Here is a 20,673-nt window from a genome sequence, read left to right as displayed (position 1 = left end):
CGTAAAAGAATAAATGGACACAAATCAGATGTCAAGAATTATAACATTCATAAACCAGTCGGAGAACACTTCAATCTCTCTGGTCACGCGATCACAGACATGAAGGTCGCTATCTTAAAACAAAAAAACTTCAAATCCAGACTCCAGCGAGAAACTGCTGAATTGGAATTCATTTGCAAATTGGATACTATTAATTTAGGCTTAAATAGAGACTTGGAGTGGCTAAGTCATTATGCAAGGTAGCCTGTTTCCTCTTGTTTTTTCCTACCCCCCCCCCCCCAGATGTTCTGGTTTAACTTGGATTTTAACTTGAAGAGTGGTCAGTTTGGATGAGCTATTACCAGCAGGAGAGTGAGTTTGTGTGTGTATGGTGGTGGGGGGATGTGAGAACCTGGATTTGTGCAGGATATAACCCAGCTTGATTGTCATGTACATTGTGTAAAGAGTTGTCACTTTGGATGGGCTATCACCAGCAGGAGAGTGAATTTGTGTGGGGGGGTGGAGGGTGAGAAAACCTGGATTTGTGCTGGAAATCACTTTAGATAAGCTATTACCAGCAGGACAGTGGGGTGGGAATAGGTATTGTTTCATATTCTCTGTGTATATATAAAGCCTGCTGCAGTTTCCACGATATGCATCTGAGGAAGTGAGCTGTAGCTCACGAAAGCTTATGCTCTAATAAATTGGTTAGTCTCTAAGGTGCCACAAGTCCTCCTTTTCTTTTTGTGAATACAGACTAACACGGCTGTTACTCTGAAACATTGCATAGAGTGAATCTCATCACCTGAGTCTCTTCCTACTTGCCTCTCCACATACACAGAGGGACTGATCCAAAGCCCAAGTAAAGTCAGTGGGTATCTTTTGTCATGAAGGCCAATGGGCTTTGGATCAGGCTCATAGAGCAGGAGAATGTACTCTCTCACTGGGTAGGAATTCCTTGTAGGGTAAACTCCTCTTCTGGGAACTCGCTTTTCAGAGGATTTGAATCCTATTCAGAGGACTTGCTTTTCTTCTTTTTCAGCCAGTAAGGTTAGCGATATCAGGTGGCTCAGTTTACAGTTTGTACAGTCTTGTGTTAGTTATATTGCTGCTCTATATACTATATTGCTATTTACCCCTGGTTTTAATAAACCCACTGACTGAGCCAATGTTTGCAAACCCTCAGCTTTTACTAGGGGTACAGCTGGAGCAGCGGGGACATTTTAAAGCAGAGAGAGCCAGCAAGAATCAATGTCCTTGAGTCCTAAAGGAGGCTAGCCACTGAGGAGAAGAGGTTTCAGAGTAGCAGCCGTGTTAGTCTGTATTCGCAAAAAGAAAAGGAGTACTTGTGGCACCTTAGAGACTAACCAATTTATTTGAGCATAAGCTTTCGTGAGCTACACCTCACTTCATCGGGTGTTTCTCTAGGTCAGGAGAAGGATTTATCACCCTTTGGGCTGGGGCCCTAAGAAGTCAGGCAGCAATGGAGGGATGTGCAGTGACATTTGAAAGGCCCTGGTCCTTTAGGAATATGCACACCAAGAGCTTCCAAAAGGGTCTGGCCTCAGGCAGGATGTTTTTTGCACGCTGGCTTTTAAACAATAGCGTTTGCACCTGCAAAAATCTTTCACTGTCACCTTTGATTTGCAAGCCAGGAGGGATGGGCGCAGCCATGCGAAGGGGGCTGTGCACAAAACGCCATGTCAGTGGGTGGGTGTGCGCTACCTGCCTGGATCCCAAAGGTCACCCTGGAATACGGGGCAGGTGGCCAGCCGGGCCATGGCATCCTCCCTTACCACAGTCTGGGGGCAACCGGCATCCACACTCCCTATTACTCAGCAACCCCCAGCCCCACTGTCCAGCCCCAACACTGCCTCTGTCCAGCCCCAGCCCCCCGGCCAGCCCCACTCTCTGTCCACCTGGAGTCCCGGGGTCATTGCCCCACGTTCCCGGGTCCCCCCTGGCCGGGGTCCCTTTCCTCGCGGGGAGGGGGTTTCATTCTCCCTCTTTAGGGGTGGGATGACCGACCTCGGGCGGGGGCGGCTCTGTGCATCCCCCGGCGGGGAGCCCCCGGCCGCCCCAGCGGCAGTCACAGGAGGGCGCAGGGTCCCCCCCCGGGGGCAGAGCCAGCCCCGCAGCGCCCCGCCCCCGCCCAGCCGGGCCCACGTGAGACGCTTCCAGCACAGTCACGGGTGCAGGGCGGGGCTGCGGAAAGTTTGGAAACATGGAGGTGCCCGCTGTGAACCTCAAGGTACCGGGAGGGGGGACGCAGAGGCTGCGGCTCAGCGACCCGTGGGGGTGGTGCTGGATCTCCCGGGAGGCTGCGGAGCTTGAGGTCCCCTCCCCCGAGGCGTGTGTAGGGGGGGGGGGGGTCTCCGTGCAGCGCCGAGCACCCGGCAGCCGGTTAGCGTAACCCTCCCCCTGCTCCTGAGCCCACGCGAACGACGGGGCAGACAGCGGGGCTGTCCTAGGGGCACAGCGCACCCTCTGAGCGGGGGAAAGAGCTAATCTCACCTGACCTTTACAGTCCTGGTGCACAGCCCTGAGCCCACCGCCCCCTTTCTGTCCACACACAGATCAGTCTGACTCCGGGCCCCAGGCACTCAGGACTCCCGCTCCTAAGGACGCTGCTAGGGAGGTGGGTCAGAGCCTGGGTCGCCCTGTAACTTGGGTCCAAAGTCTGTCATTTTTTAAAATGTAGACATAGCTCAAGCTGAAGACCCAAACCAGCAGGTCTGCGTTGCACAGCAGGGCTGTGTTAGCATGGCTGTGAGACCCCTGGGGCCAGCAGCTTTCAGTCCAGGTTTCAGGGCAGTGTGGATGCTCAAACCCTGTTTTGGGTGCAGTGTAGATATGCCCCTAGGGAGGCTACTCTCTAACCGCATAGATGAGGACACTTCAGACTGGAGGGTGGCTTTTGTTTTGACAATCTCCCCGTAAAGATCCCATGACTCTTGCTGTTGACCAAGCATTTGCCCAAGCAAGGATCATAATTCCCCCTCTGCTGTAGGATGCACTGGATACAGATGCCCCTGGCTGTGCACTCTGGAGAGAGCTGCATTTGCACAGTACAGTGTGACTTGTCACTCTCTCGCTGACACTGGATGTTGGTTTTATCAAAGATAGTGACTCATTCTCCCCTCAGAGGAGCAAATTTTTCTGTGGCTCAGGAGGGAGCCGCAGTCTTGGGGGATGGGTGCTGGAGACCTGCTTTCTCGCTCAGTCTGTTTTTGTCTTCAAACCTCTGCAAGAATTTCCCATGGCTCCAGCCGATGGTGCTTCTAATTTGACTTGTGCCAACTAGAAGCTTGGAGGCCAGATGGGGTGCTGGGATGAGAAACTGGACTAGGACTCTGCCCTAACAGAGCTGGCATGTGCCAATCGGTTTTGGGGAGAGTGCAAAGAAGTTCCTTAAACTCTGTTACATTCCTGTCATGTATTTGTGCCACCCAGGACAGGGTCTTGTTGTGCCAAACATCAGAAAACATGCACGTTTCCTTAAAGAAAGGAGGGAGTATTTATAACTAAGTTTCCTTCTTGCAACATTAACCCAGTTTGTTGTTAACCCTGTCATGCATTTCTGACCTACCCAAAGCTCCCTTTAACTACAGGGCAAGTTCTGGGGGCAAGAAGACTGCAGCAGAGACAATTGGTTAATTAACTGTGTTTTTTAGCGGCCAACACTTGATCCAGGATAAAATTGTGTACAAGTTTTCAGGTTCAGAATAGGCTTGGCTGCTGTTGGGCAGAGCATTTTTGGAAGTGAGCCAAATAATACTTAGTCCTGCCTTGAATAATACTTAGTCCTGCCTTGAGTGCAGGGGACTGGACTAGATGACCTCTCGAGGCCCCTTCCAGGCCTCTGATTCTTTTCTGGCTTTGTACAGCTGAAAACGGCTATGTATTTTTAAATTGTAGGGCATAGTTTCTAATCTTCAGGGCTTGAAACCTTTACTGGATAGCTAGTGGCCAGAGACAGATGCCAATGAGAGGCCTCTCCCAGTATGGATCAGAGTCAACACCTTGGTGAGAAGCCTGTCCTCCTTGGAGAAACCCCAGCTGCCAGGAAAGGGGAGGAAGCTAGAATTCCTCTGCGGGGGGGTGAGTCCTTGGACTCTGCTCAGGGACTCTTTGAACTGGTGTTTGACTTGGCTGTCTGATAAATCTGAGACTTTCCGCACATTTTCACCGCTGTAAGAGAGCAATGCCTTTCTCCTCAGAGCTCCCTGGCTGTTAAGTGGTGTTGAGGTCTAGTTTATCTTTCCCTACCCTCCATTTTATTTTTGGTATCCTGTTCTGCATTAATATCTTCAGGCCCTTCCTCAGCTGCTTTCAGCTTTGCCCAACCTGTAGCAGGAATGAAATTGATATGTATCTTGTCATTTTTGTTGCTCTCTGAGGGGTTAGGAATAGCTGTGAAATTAACCACAGTCCTGTTAATTTTACTTGGCTGAAGCTTGAGGAAGTTAGGGGAACCAGCACTGGAGCGGTCAGCATACAGACTTGGGAAAACACCCCTGGTTAAGTTTGCATCCCGAAGGCTGAGTTCACAACCATAAACTCTAGTTGCTTTTATGTGGCATGTTAAAACGGAAGTTTAGATTTTACAGGTTCGTGGCTTCCCGCTTCCCTTTCCAAGGAAAGCTTTTTTCACTTGCTAGAGGCAAGTAAGGAAATGGTGTTTTCAAGCGCTGGTCATGTGGCTTGCACATTGTGGCGTTTTTAGAACAGTGAATTCTGGGTGACTTTTACTATGGATAGTCAGGGCTATTGTGAGAATTTCTGGTGCTGGGGAACACTTGAAAGATCTTGCTCTAGTCCATGTTTTTAAAGTCTTCTTAACTTTGTTGTCTGAGCACCATAAACACAAAGCATAATAGTGAGAAACAAGGACATCTAATTAAGATAGTAAACAAAACATGGACTAAGTATTGGTTGTACAATGGACAGGGGGGAAAGCTGTTTTGAATTAAATTTGTCTCTTTAAAGTTTGGCTCCGCTAGGCCTCCTTGGGAAGCAAGGGCCCTGGGAATTATCTTGGTGGCTTTTTTTTCTTAAGTGACTTCATAGGTGCTGGAATTTGAAGTGCGGGGGGTTCTGCAGCACCCCCTGGCTTGAAGTGGTTTCCATTATATATAGGGTTTACAGTTCGGTTCAATGGCTCTTAGCATCCGCACTATACAGCTTGTTCCAGCACCCCTGAGTGACTTGTGAAAACAAGCAGCGAGACAGAAATACAAACTGATATCTGTTTATCTTTAGAGTATGTGGTGCAGGAGCTTCCCCTGGTGCTGCCTTTCTAGTGTATCCCATCAAGACTCCGGTGGGAGGATGACTAGTTCCCTGTATCTCTTCACCCCTGTTGTCTCTGTTGAACCTGCCTGTTGTGTTGTGGATCCTTATCATATTACAGTAGCGCCTAAAGGTCTTATTGTGGCAGGAGTCAAACAAATATATAATTAGAGAAATCCCTGCCCCAGAGAGCTTACCATCTAAATAGACAAGAAAGACCGAGAGTGGGAGGAAGGAAATATTATCCCCACTTCACATGTTGGGACCTGATAGTGACTTGCTCAAGGTCACACACAGGGAATTGGTGGCAGGGCTAGGGATTGACCCCAGATCTCCTGAGTTTCCAAGCGATCATCCTTCCGTTCAGCCTGGAAGCCTTTAAAAAGGAAGCGTGGGTACAGGGGCTCATCCAAAAACCTTTCCACCTTTAACGTCTCTGTCACTTCTAGACGGAGGCTTAATAATGGAGTTTGTTTCATTAGAGGAAGACATTTCAGCCGTCAGGGATTAAATCTTTGAGCAAAAAGAAGGGAATTAATCCTTCCCACATCCCACTGTAAGAGCCGGCCTGCAAAGTGACTTGTGTAATCTGGTATAGGCGAAGATACCATTAGACATGTATTCTTGACACCATACTGATTTAAGATGCTGTTCTGTACTGGACTGAGACCACCAACTAACCTCACAGCTGTCAGAGAAGGATATCTTGTCACTACCAGCCAAGCCTAGTAACCAGGAAGGAAAAGGCCCCATATTGCATTGCCAGTCCCCTAAAACTGTCAGTCCTGGAATAGCAAGGTTCTGACCCTCCCTCCCTCCCTCGTCTGTGTGGTTAAGCATGCCTCCTAATTTAATAACTGCAATATTGGAACAGACAACTTCGGGGTGGGGGGGAGCTACCTAATTATGTTAAATGGTGAGGTGTTAGGGGGTCTAGTGAGTATGTAACGTGCAATTAAATTCTACATAATTAAGAGCTGCTCTGATATTGTGGTAGTCTCTTGAGTAAATCCTATTTGCATTTCTCCTTTTTATACAGGCACATCCTGTGTTTTACTGATTAGCAGCTTCCGTTTGGTCTGCAGGGTGAAATGGGGGAGAAGCAGCATTTTGTAGCCTTTCATGAACAACTGAAATAAAAATCAACATTAAAAACCTGTTTAAATGGCTTTTGATGTTGTGACAAAATCCAGCCTACCCAGCGTTAATGCTTAGTCGCAGCTATACCAAGGTATTGCATCTATACAGGAACAATATTGCATCTTAAGTCGTACGCACTGTGATATCTAGGCAGAACGGGGTAAGGTAAGGATGAGGGGCCACTTTTCATTTTGAATTTCCTGGTTTTTGCTTGTTTGTGTTGCAGCTTTATTGGTTATTCACATTTTTAAAAGCAACAGTCTTTGCATTAAACGAGAGAGTGGAGGAAAGGTCTTATGACCAAGGCACGGTGCTGAGATCCAGGAGAGACCAATAGCATCTCAGAGCTGTCAGTTTGTCCTGTGTTTGCACAGCCCCTAGCACTAGAGCGTCCTGGGGCTCTTAGGTGCTACAGTAATACAGATAAATAATGACCCTGGGTTCAGTTTCCAGCTCTGTCACAGCCTATCTCTGTGACCATGGGCAAGTCACCTCACCTCTCTGTACTTCCGTTTGTAAGGTGGTAATGCTACGACTTCCTTTTTCCATCCTGTCTCTTAGATTGTTTTCTGAGGAAGGGAAGTTCCTTTATTGTGTTTATGTGGTGTCTAGCACGAAGCCGAGCCTTGAGGCCTCTAGGTGCCCCCGTGAACAAAGAATGACACTTTAGTGTATGCGTTACATATTAGATGGATCAGTAAATGCAATGAGATCAGAACAGTTCTGCGCCCAATCCCTACAATATCTAGACATGCCAAAACCGTTCCTAAATTTGAGTGTAATGCATGTGGAATGTAAGGGCTAGATAGAGACCCACTGAGAAGTCCCAGTGATTTCAATAGGCCGATTGCTTGCGTAAGTAAAGGTATTGCCATGTGGCCCTAAATGATGAAGCGTGTTGGGGTCCATGTAATTTTCATTAAGCACCTCTCTCTTACGATACCTTTAGTGATTGAAAACTCTGAAATGAGATCTGGAAAAAAGTGTTGCAGTCAGTATGAGCTAATTGATTGCATCTTCGATTTTTTTTCCCCTGTGGTTCTACATTGAGGCTTGTCGTGTTTTAGAGAGATTCCCACCCATACCTTGTACCAATGGAACATACGGCCTGTGGTTATCTGCAGGCCAAACGTGTCTTAGGGAGCGGTAACGGAGCCCAAATTGTTTGGACTCAGCAGGTTCAGTGTGTCCTTTCTCATCCTGCTGTTAGTTCAGAAAGAGTGAAGCTCTGTTTGTTTCAAAGCAGCTGGTGGAAGTTCACAGTGGAGGCTCTGTGCACCTTGCCCAGCTGTAAATCAAATTAAACACAAATGGCAAGAAAATATCCTGCAATGCGTGGAGAATAAGAGTGTCTCCTTGGTTACAGAAGATCTCAGATCACCAGTAAGAGAATGAGCAGCACAAGCATTTGCTTTGTTATAAGCTCCTATCATCTCTCATTTGCCTAATTAAACACAATGGCAAGAGCCATTCATGTAAATATTTGTATTGTGACACTGCTTGGAATGTCATTGCCATGCAAGGAGTTGGGACCTGATTGTGTAAGTTACTGAGCACCCTTCCATTTCCATTGACTTCAGTGAGAGTGGAGGGAATTCAGCACCTTGCAGGATTGGCCCTGGATTTTTTAGCAGGCATCTGGGAAGGCTGAATGTCACTGTTGCTGTCTTTGGACCTGGCAGGGCTTCGCTGGGGCTGAGCTATGTCTCTGAACAGAATGGCAGGAGGGGAAGGGAAAAAAAGTATTAAACCCTCTGTGCCAGCAGGCAGGGACTTCTGCTTAGAGCTGATACAAAATGGCCTTGCAGTGGGAGCTGGGGCCCCCGGGCTGGAACACCTATTCAGTGGCGTTTTAAATGTGCTAATCAAGTGTCAATCAGATTGCCAGGCTTTCTGTTCAAACTGTTTTCTGGTTCCAAAAATCAATAACCCATTTAAAAATCCTAACCAGGCCCTGGATAACCTGCTCAAAGAGGTAAGAACAGTAACAAACTGCGACCAGATCGGAAAAAGCCCAGCAGCAGAGGCCAAGGGGAATGGCTGTGTCCATTCTGCAGCTGCAAACCAGCTCTTTGAACTGTTTATTTCTATGGCCTGGCTGGCGCTCTTTGCTTTCCTTGCCCTTTCAAGCCAGAAAGTACCATTTCACTCCAGTTCTCCACCATTTCTCAGACTTGCTGACCTGTCTTCTCTCTGCTCTCCTGCAGGCAATCGTTCTGGTGCACTGGCTGCTCACGACATGGTAAGTCATTTGTACGCTACTCGGACCTGGTGAGAAGAGGGGGTTCAAGAGAACTGAGAATCGGCTTGTGATGGGTTGGGTCAAAGAAACTCCCTCAAGAATGTCACTAGATGTGCTGGGATCCCACTGAGAACAAACCCCTCTGCCAGAAAAGGCTTCCCTCCACTTCCGTCTTGCTGAGCTAGATGCACCAGTCTGCTCCAGCACTGACCAAGAGGTTGGGCCACGCTCTCCTGCAGTTCACAGAAATTAAGATTCACTTAGCCCAGGAGTTTCTCAGTTAACAGGGACTTTCCCAGCACCCAGTATTCAGTCTTTCTGGGAGCCTAAGGGTATGTCTTCACTACCCACCGGATCGGCGATCGATCCATCGCGTCTAGTCTAAACGTGATAAATTGACCCCTGAGCGCTCTCCCGTCCACTCCTGTACTCCACCGCCGCGAGAGGCGCAGGTGGAGTGGACGGGGGAGCGGCAGCAGTCGACTCACCGCAGTGAAGACACCACGGTAAGTCGATCTAAGTACGTCGACTTCAGCTACGTTATTCACGTAGCTGAAGTTGCGTAACTTAGATCGATTTCTTTCCCCCACATCCCCCAGTGTAGACCAGGGCTAAACCCTGAATACATCCATTTTACTCTGTATGAAGTTTATACAGGGTAAACTCATAAATTGTCTGCCCTCTATAACAATGATAGAGAGAGATGTCTTGCTGTTCGCTCCCCCAGGTATTAATTACTTACTCTGGGTTAATAAACAAACATGATTTTATTAAGTATAACAAGTAGGATTTAAGTGGTTCCAAGTAATAACAGACAGAACAAAGTAAGTCACCAAGTAAAATAAAGCAAAACACGCAAGTCTAAGCCTAATACATTTAGACACTGATTACAGATGAAATCTCACCCTTAGAGATGTTCCAATAGGCTTCTTTCACAGACTGGACTCCTTCCTAGTCTGGGCCCAATCCTTTTCCGACCAATGTTGTAGGTTATGGCCTGGGTCCAGCAATCACTCACACCCCCGTAGTTGCTGTCCTTTGTTCCAGTTTCTTTCAGGCATCTCTTTGAGGTGGAGAGACCATCTCTTGAGCCAGCTGAAGACAAAATTGAGAGGCTTCCAGGGCCGTTTATATTCTCTTTCTTGTGGGCGGAAACCCCTTTGTTCTTTTGTGCAAAATCACAGCAACAAGATGGAATTTGTAGCCACCTGGGCAAGTCACATGTTCATGAATAATTCAGCTTTTTGCTGGCCGAAGCCATTGTTTACATGTTAGTTTGAACATTCCCAGGAAAGCTCAGATGTGGATTGGCGTCTTCCAAAGTCCATTGTCAGTTAAGTGTTTCTTGATTGGGCACTTACTGAGAATAGTCCTTTCTCAAGAAGCTGACCAAATGCTTCACTGAGGCTACTTAGAATCAAACACATTGAGATACAAGTACATAGCCAATATTTATAACTTCAAATACAAGAATGATACACACATACAGACAGCATAATCATGACCAGCAAATTACAACCTTTCTATAGACACCTTACTTGACCTCCTTTGTACAAGTTTTGGTGCAGCTATAGGACCTTGGTTGCAACAATGATCTATATGGTCACAGTTCATGTCAGTAACGTCACACAGCTGTTTTAGTGTGGGGGGAGCACTCTCCGCACAGCATTGTTCTCTGCCTGGCTATAATATAAGCACAGCATAGTGGCATTGGTATGGACCCGGGGTGGCTTCGCTCTTAAATCATGGCCTTGCCCCACAACCCTTTTCACAAGTGGAGCTGGGTCCTGTTTGGGTGGCAGCATAGGGCAACAGCCAAGGAAATGTGTCTCCGAATGACTCACTGATGACTCTTCTCTCTGTGTCGGTCCTGGCTAGTGCTCCAGCGTGGTGCTGGGGGGACCTTGCTGCTGGGGGTGCTGTCTTTCAGATGCAAGGTAAAAATGACCAACCGCACGGAACTTAACACTTGGCTGGTGTAAATCGGTTTTGTTCTGTTGGCTTCGAGAGAACGACTTGGGAATCAGGCCCACGGCTTCCTGTCTATCTCCTACCTACTTACATGGCCTCGCAGGAGGGCTGCCACCGACTCAGCAGTCCCTTGTGCCCGGAGTTCCCTCTGTGCCGGCCACCCTCCACTCTTCTCTCCCTCTTAGAGCCACTCACAGCCTCTCCACAGCCTTTCTTATAAGTCCTGCTGCCCTCCACTTGGGGCTGCATTAATGACCCCCAACGGTTCCACCAGTCGAGCCCATCACCACAATCCAACAGTTCGCACTTAGCTCTGGCTCTTCTGCCGTCCACACAGAGCTCGTCCCTTGCCACAGCCAGCTCACTGCTGACTCTCCCTGGAGTGTAGCCTTCTGGTGGTGGCTTCCTTCTCTTGCCAGCATCTCCCCTGTGCTGAGGAAGAAGGCTGATTATATACTACCTGCCTCAAGAAAGCTCCTCCTGATTGGCTGGAAGAGAGGGGTGTCCTGACCCATCCTACCCTACAGGGCTCCTGATCCCGGGCCCTTAAACCCCAAGACACTGTTTCTTTTCCTCCCATCAAACTCCTAATTCCCTGGGAGTGCTTCCTCTCTTCTATTACCTGGGTTTTTCCTGAGCCTTTGCTCATTCCAGCTTCTTGGAACAGGGTGTTCATATGGAGCTCTACTTCTCCCTTCTGCAAGTCCCCTTCCAATGGAGCTACCCTGCAGGACCTAGATTCCCCAGGGCTGGGTTCCTCCAGCCCCAGAATCAGATGAACACCCACCCGCTAACAGAGCAAGTCTGAGTGGACCGGGTCAATCAGCACACTCAAGCTGACCCCCTTATATGTCCCTGGACTCAACGGGCTGGGTCAAGCAGCACTTTCAACTGCCACCTTTATATGCCCCAGGTTCAGCACGTCCCTGCCCCCCCGTTCGCATTACAATTGTACTGGTAGTAACCCACTCGATGAGCAAACCCCACAGTATTTGGGATGCTACAGGGATCTTTAGCTTAGGTAAAAGAAGTGTTGCTGCAGAGTAAATGGGGAAGCTGAAAACACAAGAGTAAAGTTCAGAGAGAGAGAGAAGCAACTAGCTTAACCATAAAGTTATTTACTGGATAATCGTGATAACTACACAAGGAGGGCTAAACAAACATAAGTTACATTATTAAAGGTTAATACCTGAGGTAGAAAAGAGAACAGAGAGAGAGAGGGAGGGATCTCACCCACTCCATGAGGCTTGAACTGGTCAGGGTTCCCAGGTGATGGTAGCGCAGGGTCCTGAGTGCTGGAGACAGGCAGAGCCCCCAGCACAATCAGTCAGGAGATGGAGTCCCAGTGGAACTGATACAGAGTTTGGGTCCATGCATCAGAACACTTACATTAACATAGTTTGGGGTTTTTGTAGAGAAACAACAATGGTTCAAGGGAGAACACTAGATTTGTTTATGGGTAAACTGATGACTCAAGGGTTTTCTTTAGGCTAGACAATAGGAGCTGATCACTCTTGGCTATGGGTGGTGTTCCTTGCAGGAAGCTCACAATGCAATTAGGCTGCTTCAGTATTTTGGATATCAATCAAAGATTCATTACTAGAATTGGTCTGATAACTGTTGAGCTGGGTGTGTGCAGGCGTAGGTTCATTAGCATCTGGAGCAGAGATCCCCCATGATGCAGTGTTTTCCTGCTTTTCTGGTCCCAGAGTTCAGTGCGGTTCTCTGTTGTCCATTCTGTATGCTAATGGAGATGTCTCCCTGTCCCATCTTTCATGCAGATGAGGCTAGGGGAGTGGCCTCTGTTCTCCATTCTGTATACTAATGGCGATGCCTTAATCTTGTCGCCCTTGTCAGGAGGAGTCTAGGTGTGTCTCCCAATGCCCTTCACTGCTCTCTGCAAGTCTTTTCTCTGATCGGTTTTGGTTCAAGCAAAGACTGTTGTGTGTCTTTCATGAGTCAGACAGGCTAGATACTGTGCCCTGGTTCCCCAAGAACACAGAGCTGACTGGTATCAATACATTTTAACTTTTTGAATCTCAACTTCTACTGTCATTAAATAATTAGTCTGAGTCCCTCCATAATTTCCTGCGACTGTGGAAATTTAAATGGATAAAAATAAAAAAGCTTAAAAATAAACATTGATATTTAGCTGTTGAAATTATTAAAAAAATGAATTCTGCCAAGCATGCATATGTGATTAGATTTTTAGATGTAAATAAATCTCCATAACAGGGTGGAGGTAAATATATAGCTGCAATGGAGGCCAGCTGGGAACAATGTTCTGAACAAACGTCAAGAGACCCTAAAGAAACTTGCCTTTTGTTTAAAATCCTAACCCTTTGTAGGGGATTTGATTGTGTGAATTGCATGTGAGTGCTGTAGTAAATGCTTGAGCTTAATTGGCCTCATAGCTGATGTTGGGATGATAGATATAACTCTGGGAAAGGTGAACTGAGACTGCAGGGGAATCATCCGCTTCTTGCGGGTGTTGATACAGAGATCCTGTAGTAGCAAATGGAGAGATCTTGCAGTAGTAATTCTTGGCTCTTACTCATGATTGATCCAGACAGCCTATAATTCCTATATATATAGAATTCTAGGGGTGGGGAAATAATCTTTTCATATTGCTGGAGTCAGTTATTAGGATAACCCCGGAGTCTGACGCGCAGGGGAAAACCCGGCATATTGCTGGAACAGATCTAGCATTCCGTATCGAAATCTTGCAACACAGAGATCTAAGGGGGTTGAGTTCCAGTGGTTAAACTCACACTAGTCACATCAGACATGTTCTGAATGGTTTTTTTGTGCCTTGTTTGCCAGGGGATGCTTGGGGCTTCCGCCATCCTACGCATGGGGAAACTTCACCGTCCTGGCAGTGGGGGTTTGGGCAATTGCTCAGCGAGAGTCCATCGATGCAATAATCATGGTAAGTCAGGGGGCAGGCACCTTCCTGAACAGGCTCTGTAAGAGGGTGTTGTGGGGAAGACGTCACTGCTTTTAAGGAGAGGATAGCAAAAATTCCTGAGAGTCTAGTCCACTTTTCAGCTGTGCTCAGAATTGAAAAGGGCACTTCCGACTCTCAAGCGGCCAGATTTTCAGAATAGCTCAGCTCTCATTTAGGCACCGAACTGAAGGTCAAAAGTGTTCAGCACCCATTGTTTCCAGTGGGATCTGCTGGGTGCTGAGCACTCCTAGCTGAACCCCTTAACCTTGCATCGTGTTAAACTCGCAAGAAAAAAAAGATGATGATGCCACCACCACCACCACGGCTTTAAAACAAACCACAAGTGTTCAGCTTGTTCGTAGAAATAAATGGGACTGCCTCTTTGAAAGGGACACGTTCTAATTTAAAAAACAGTCTCTCAACTTTTTGCCTACTACTGGTAGAAGTAAGACCAAAGATGACTATAACTGAAACATGGTGGAGAGAATATTTTCTCCTTTTTAAGTCTTGTGTATTTGACAGCATCTTGTCTGGTCAGTTTCAGTGTTTCCCCTGGATATGCAGTTAGTCCTGTTGTTCCCTCCCATTTGTGCAGGCCTTTCAAATGATGATAAGGGAAAGAAATATTTTTTTAAAATTAGGAAATTTGATTGTGAAGCCACAAAAATTGGCAGGGGGACTTAGGCAGGTGTAGGACAGGGAAAGTACTGTTAACTTTTTGAATTAACTAGGCCCTAATCCTGGAAAAACGTACCCACATACTTATCTTTAGGCATTGTGAGTGATCTTATTGAAGTCTATGGGATGAATTACAGCAGTAAAGTTAAGTATGTGTATAAGTCTGATGTCCACAGTTCAAGAAGGACTAATAAATTGGAGAGGGCTCAGAGAAGAGCCAGGAGAATGCTTAAAGGATTAGAAAACCTGCCTTATGGTGATAGACTCGAGGAACTGTTTAATGAGGGAAAATTAAGAGATGACTTGATACATTTATAAGTACCTACATAGGGAATACATATTTGATAATGGGCTCTTTGGTCTCTCTGACAAAGATCTAACAAGATCCTATGGCTGGAAGTTGAAGCTAGACAAATTTTAGACTGGAAATAAGGCATACATTATAACAGTGAGGGGAGTTAACCATTGGAACAATTTACCAGTTCTCCATTAGAGACCATTTTAAAATCAAGACTGGATGTTTTTCTAAAAGATAGAATCTAGTTCAAACAAGAATGATTTGGGGTAAGTTCTATGACCTGTGTTATGTCAGACGTCAGTCTAGATCAGGGATGGCCAACCTGAGCCTGAGGAGGAGCCAGAATTTACCAATGTGCATTGCCAAAGAGCCACAGTAACACAGCGGCAGCCCCCAGTCAGCTCCCCCGCCCCACCCTCCAGCAGCACCGCTTATCAGCACCTAACCCTCCATCCCTGCGCCTCCTGCCCGCCGCGATCAGCTGTTTTGTGGCGTGCAGGAGGCTCGTGGTGCGGGGCGCAGGAGGAGGAGCAAGGGCACGGCAGACTCAGGGAAAGGGGCGGGGGCCTTGGGGGAAGGAGGGGAGTGGGGCTGGGGCCTGGGGCAGAGCCAGGGGTTGAGCAGTGAGCACCCTGTAGCACATTGGAAAGTTGGCATCTGTAGCTCCAGCCCCGGAGTCGGTGCCTGTACAAGGAGCCGCATATTAACCTCTGAAGAGCCGCATGGGGCTCCGGAGACACACGTTGGCCACCCCTGGACTAGATGATCTGGCCTTAGACTCTATGGTACATCTTTAGAGAATGCCTGCCAGGAGCCAGGAGCTGGTTAACTTAATCTATTAAGCGACAAAAGTTTTTTATTTTATTAACACAGAATATTAAATCTGAAAATTAAACGAATGTAATGTACTCTCTGTGCTTGGGCCTGGATACCACAGTGAGGGGTGGCAGTATAAAAGCACTAGGATAGACCATTAACACTACATGCTTGCTCTCGGCATTTCACTCAGCTTGGACAATGCAGAGAAGCGACTCAGTTTCACTTTGCCTCTCATGTGCTCGCACAAAGCTACGGTTAGGGCCACAACCACTTCAGAGGAATATTGAAATCCTCACATATGGTATTCTTTTAAATCCAATACCACCTGAGTCCCTCATTGGAACTGCTACTGCAGTACAAATATGAAATTTGTGTCCACCTTAGACATGTCAAACCTCATTTCGTACCAACGGTTTTTGGACCTAGCCTGACTTGGCAAAGAGTCCCACTGAAGATGCTGATCTGCTCCCTCCCAAGCTCAAAGTGCTGAATGTATTTTAAAAATAAATCTCTCTCTTACCCTGGAAAATACAAATGAGAGGGAAAAACGGTCCCTGAGAGGTGAGGAGAGATAATTGTAAATATGAGACCGAGTCATCCTCTTAGGAAAATCCATCTTTTACAGGGAAAAGTGTAAGGTGTTAAGAGATGAGCAGGAAGGGGGTGAGACACCTGTCAAGGGGGTGTGGATTCCATATGCTAGACGCCACCATGGTTACAATTTCAGGCTGGCCTGGAGGTGAGGTAAGGTAAAGTAAAGCCGGTGGCACGTGAATGCAGGTCTTCAAGGATGGAGACACGTTACATCCTGAGACTCTGATTTCCATTGTTTTGGGCTGTTTGGCTCTTGGTGGTGAATCAGATTTCCAATCAATGTCCTTGTGTTTCTGATTTCCAGTTCCTGACTGGCTTGTTGATCACGATCCTCCTGGACATCATTAACATCAGCCTCTTCTATCCCCGGGGTAGCTCTCTGACTGACCTGCAGCGCTTCGATGCAGGCATGGCCATCTTCAGCCTCCTCCTCAAACCCTTGTCATGTCTCTTTGTCTATCAGATGTACCGGGAGCGTGGGGGAGAGTACGTCGTCAACCTAGGTAGGAGGCCACACATCCATGTAGTCTGCCCTTTCCTGTTGTCAGTCTGAGCTTATTCTGCCTTCTGGATCCTTCACGCCTGCTCTCGGTCTGGGATACGCACAGCTGGATTCTGCCTGTTCTTGTGGGTCTCTCTCTTGCCCAGTCTGTGTTCTCCCCTTGTCCCCTTCTTGTGCTCCCACTTTGTCTCATGCTTTGTGGATTTTTTATGTTCTCCCTCTTTTCCCTTGCAGACCTGGAGTCCTCGTCCGACAGCCGCTTTACCTGTGACGGTATTGACTCCAGTGGTATCCCCCTTGTCCGGCGTAACTGAGCTGCCTGTCTCCTCTTCCCTTTCCCTTAGCTGTGTGTGTTCCATGGTCGGGCTGGAAGCCTTTGTGTCTTTCTTCCTCACCGACTAGTTCTGTTCCCGCTGGCTGTGACTGGGGCAGAAGGAGGGAGGAGAAGGGAGAAATGAAAGCATGTTGAGAGAACGGGGGCAGGATGTGGGGTCAACTGAGCATAGATATGAAAGTCTGGCTTCTCATCCCAGCCTTGCTGTGACACCTTGGGCAAATCATTTTAATCTGTGCCTCAGTTTCCCCTTCTGAAACATGGGGCTAATATGTTCCTCACTGGGGGGGGGGGGGCAGTTCTGAGGAATAGCTGATGTCTCCAATGTCCTGGGTAGGTGAAATGTGTCTCTAGTTGACAATTCCTCAGTGACCTCCGCTGAGACAAGAGCGTGTTAGCTGCTGTGAAATGACCTTCTGCAGTGTGTACAGGGCAAGCCCTGAGTCTGAACTAGCTGGCTTGCAAATCCCCACTGAGCTTCTCTTTTGTGGCGTCCTTGGCAGAGGGTCCTGCAAACAGAGGCTGCAAAGCGAATTCTGGTCCTGTTGGACTGTGCCAGTCATTAGTCTTACTGCTGCCCTCCTCCCCCTTCCTGCAGAAGGTACCATGCACTTTGGAGCCTGCTTTTTGCCTCCTAAAAAACCTCCTGAACAGCGGCTTTCCATCCTCGTCTCTTCGGAGAGCAGCTTGGGCTAATGCACCACTCCACCGCTCCTGGCTCTGAACTCCCTGGCTGCTAGGAAAGTGGAGATGTGTTAGAAGGTCCTTGCTTTGCTGCTTCTGTGCTCCTGCAGAGGGTAAGGCCTCCCATGCAAGGGAGCGCTGTAGTATCCAGAAGATGGGATCAGCTTGGGCACCTGGGGATGCCAGCTGCAGGATGCCAGTCTCATCCCACCTAGTGTAATGGGGAACAGCTTTGATGCCTGCCAGTCTCTCTCCTGCCATGCTGTTAATGAAACTGCAAGCAGAATGCAGAGATGCCAGCCCCCGTGGGTTCTCAGCACAGTCTTGCCAGGCATCTTGGCACAAGCCTCGTCCATCAGCTGCTTGTTGTGCTTATAACCCAGACGTAACCATCTACTTGCTTGCGGCAGGAAGAGTAGGTGTCATTGAGCAATGAGTGCTGTTCCCTTCACCTCTCCAGGTTTTCGGGGCTATCCCTTCCAGCCCAACGGTGAGCCCGGGACGTGGATCTCGTCTCTAGCCCTAGGCATCTCCGTCACTAGACCGAACTCAATAAAAACGGTAGCACTAGTTTTCTGCGCTAGCCCAAACTGGCTTCACTGCAGCCTTTCGGTACAAGGTGTGAGTCACTGATGTGAGGTTAACACGTTCACCAAACGCCCTTCCTGTTAGCTTTTCCTTGTGGCACCTTCATGCCACTAGGTCTGTCCCATCGCAGTGCAACTATCCCACTTTGTTCCACTTATGTATTTTCCTGGTCACTTCATAGTCGGTTTCGTTCTATGCAGAATAGCCGTCTGTTGCTTGGCAGCTCCCCCAGCCCCCTGCCTGCTTTCAGCAGGAGTTGTCACATGTGTCAGTGACTAGCATTGATTTAAATAATTTTCTATCTCATGATAGTTGATCAGCCTAGATAGACAAAAAGCTTCTCTCTTTCTCTCGTTGCACTGGGACTGCATCACGGCTCTGTAAGATGCTTAACACAGCAAACCATGTTTGTAACATAATCAGGGCATGGTTGTATTAAAAGACAGTGCCTGAGTGTGATACACTTTGCTTTGTAACTCAGAGATATGAGGTGGGCTTATTAGGAAGAGAGACTGATGGGTGAATCATGCATTCAGCTCTTCACTGATTTCCACCAGCCAGACATTGTGCCCCTGGTATTCATGTATTGCAGCGTAGATTTAGTCTTCTCTGGCTCCCACAGGAAACTGTTCAAACAAGTTGAAACAAACAGTAATTGTGGGTCTGGCTATTCGACTCAGCTTCATGGCTGCAAGAACAGTACCTCTCAGGGAATGAAAAGCAGCCCTGGCTTGTTGTTCTGAGTGAGGATCTAGGACTCATCACGTCCACCTATTAAAATTATTTTGCTTTGGAAGCCTTGGACCAACCCTTCTCCAGCTTGTTCCTGGTCCCATACGCCTTCCAGGAACTGTCTCTCTGCATAAGTGTTAGGCCCCTTCTTCATGAGAAATCTAAAGTTGGACTGGAGGCCACTCTTATAGCATGATTGTACTACACCATTATTAAAACACCTGACACGCAGTTGTAACTGTAGAGGACCTTGGGGAATCAGTGTTTGTTATTCAGAGCTAATGGCAACAGTGAGGGGTCTAGAATTAGCCATACTGCAGCCGCACGCTGGTCTGTCCCTTCTGATATCCTGCACCTGGCCATTGCCCGTTTCTGCTTCAGAAAAACTCGTAATGCAACTGGCAAATGGTGCATTGCTAAGCAAGGAGGTTGGGTGAGGGCGTTCTGCCTGCCCCCCGTGCTAATTGTACTCGGAAGGAAGAGTGCTTTTATTTGAATGAGCATAATTACAAGTAGCATGTGTCACAAAATTCCTTGGGTGCAAGGAGAGCAAGGATGCAATGAATGTGATGCAATGCTGAACTACGTTTATTTGACTTCCTGAGCTGGCACTGTCTGAAAGCATCATCTATTCCTCCCCATGCAGGTTTCCTCAGCGTGGGCCGGGATCGCAGCTCATACCAGTCGATTGATCAGCAAGATGCGCCTTGCCCGTACCCTGATCTGGACAGCAAGCCAGCCCCACATCCTTTCTGAGGCTCCCCCTTGCCAGAAACAGAGAGCAGGATCTCACTGATGTCCCCTACCCAACAACAAATTAAAAACTACCCCTCCCTGTTCCCTCCCCCCCATTGGAGTAGGCTCTAAAATGAGCAAGCAGGAGAGGATCTAATTTTACTCTCCTCCCTTTGAGCATCCATCCCTTCCTGAAGGTGTTTAGGTGGACTGGGTCCTGCAGTGAGTTCAGAATGTCCTGGAGATGTCAGTTTAAGAACCACAGGTCTGTCTAACCCTACCACGCCCTGCCCCACAATGTCACTATTGTCTGAGTAATTGCAAGAACCTCCCCTGTAGTCTCCCAGATCCAACGCTCTGCAGCTCCTGCATCAGTGATACACCCCGCTACCCAAGATGTTCATGAAGAAGCTAGCGTAAAAGGCTCTTTTAAATGTCCATCTGATTGGGCAGCAGTCTACTGAGCCAGTGGGGGTGACGTTGGTCATATGGATAAAGCTCACAAGTGATTACTGCTGGTGTTCACAGAAACTCTCCAGTTTCCGTGAGGTGTGGTGGATGCTCATAAAGTTGTGTTCATGCTGGTAACTGCCCAGGCTAGCTGAGAGTAATTGCACACAGCTGGGCTGAGAGAAGGTGGGTCTGCGGCCCCAAGGAGTTCCTATGCTCCCTCTGTCTAGCCTTGGGTTTTCATTTGTTGTGTGTATGCAGGTTTCAAGTCCACAAGGACCCTGTGCAATGACTGTTACTTGTGCATTGTAAATATGTTGTGCCTTAAAACACACTTTTTGCCTTCACTTGGCATCTAAATAGAACTTAATTTTTTTTTTCTAAAATAAAAGGAGCACCTTAGCACTGACAGAATTCTGTGTTAAAAATTACACCACTCGCCCCACTGCCTCATCTGTAATGTGGGAAATTCCTGATGAGTTAGAATTAAGCCCAGTGGCATGGGAGAGTGATAAAAAGAGAAAAACAGGCTTTTATTTCCACTAGGTTTCTGGTTCAAGTCCAGCACGGGCCCTTGTGGGGAAGTTTGCATTGTAGTTAATCAGGGTGGAGGGTATGATGTGTCTTTCTGGGACTGCCACAGAAATAAAGGTCTGTCTCATGTGGGTATCCCATTTTAAAAAGATAC

The 20,673-nt window shown here is 47.7% G+C and overlaps 1 protein-coding gene across 3 annotated transcripts; it reads left to right on the top strand.

Moving 5' to 3' along the window:
- Nucleotides 1-2,129: 2,129 nt before the first annotated feature.
- AGTRAP (angiotensin II receptor associated protein) lies at nucleotides 2,130-20,399 on the top strand. 3 transcript variants are annotated; one of them, XM_073316408.1, is made up of 6 exons: nucleotides 2,141-2,230; nucleotides 6,311-6,502; nucleotides 8,619-8,653; nucleotides 13,448-13,553; nucleotides 16,265-16,463; nucleotides 19,447-20,399. In XM_073316408.1, exons 2-6 carry the CDS (start codon nucleotides 6,479-6,481, stop codon nucleotides 19,554-19,556), a joined length of 474 nt encoding a protein of 157 aa, XP_073172509.1. In that variant the 5' UTR covers nucleotides 2,141-2,230; nucleotides 6,311-6,478; the 3' UTR covers nucleotides 19,557-20,399. The 3 variants fall into 3 exon arrangements, with proteins under 3 accessions (XP_073172507.1, XP_073172509.1, XP_073172508.1); XM_073316407.1 differs by lacking the exon at nucleotides 2,141-2,230 and adding an exon at nucleotides 10,532-10,590 and having other exon boundaries at nucleotides 6,502-6,576; XM_073316406.1 differs by lacking the exon at nucleotides 6,311-6,502 and having other exon boundaries at nucleotides 2,130-2,230.
- Nucleotides 20,400-20,673: the final 274 nt, after the last annotated feature.

This window comes from Lepidochelys kempii, chromosome 18, assembly GCF_965140265.1.
Source record: "Lepidochelys kempii isolate rLepKem1 chromosome 18, rLepKem1.hap2, whole genome shotgun sequence".
NCBI lineage: Eukaryota > Metazoa > Chordata > Testudines > Cheloniidae > Lepidochelys > Lepidochelys kempii.
The sequence above is the reverse complement of the archived record's forward strand: the minus strand, read 5'-3'. Positions and strand labels throughout refer to the sequence as shown.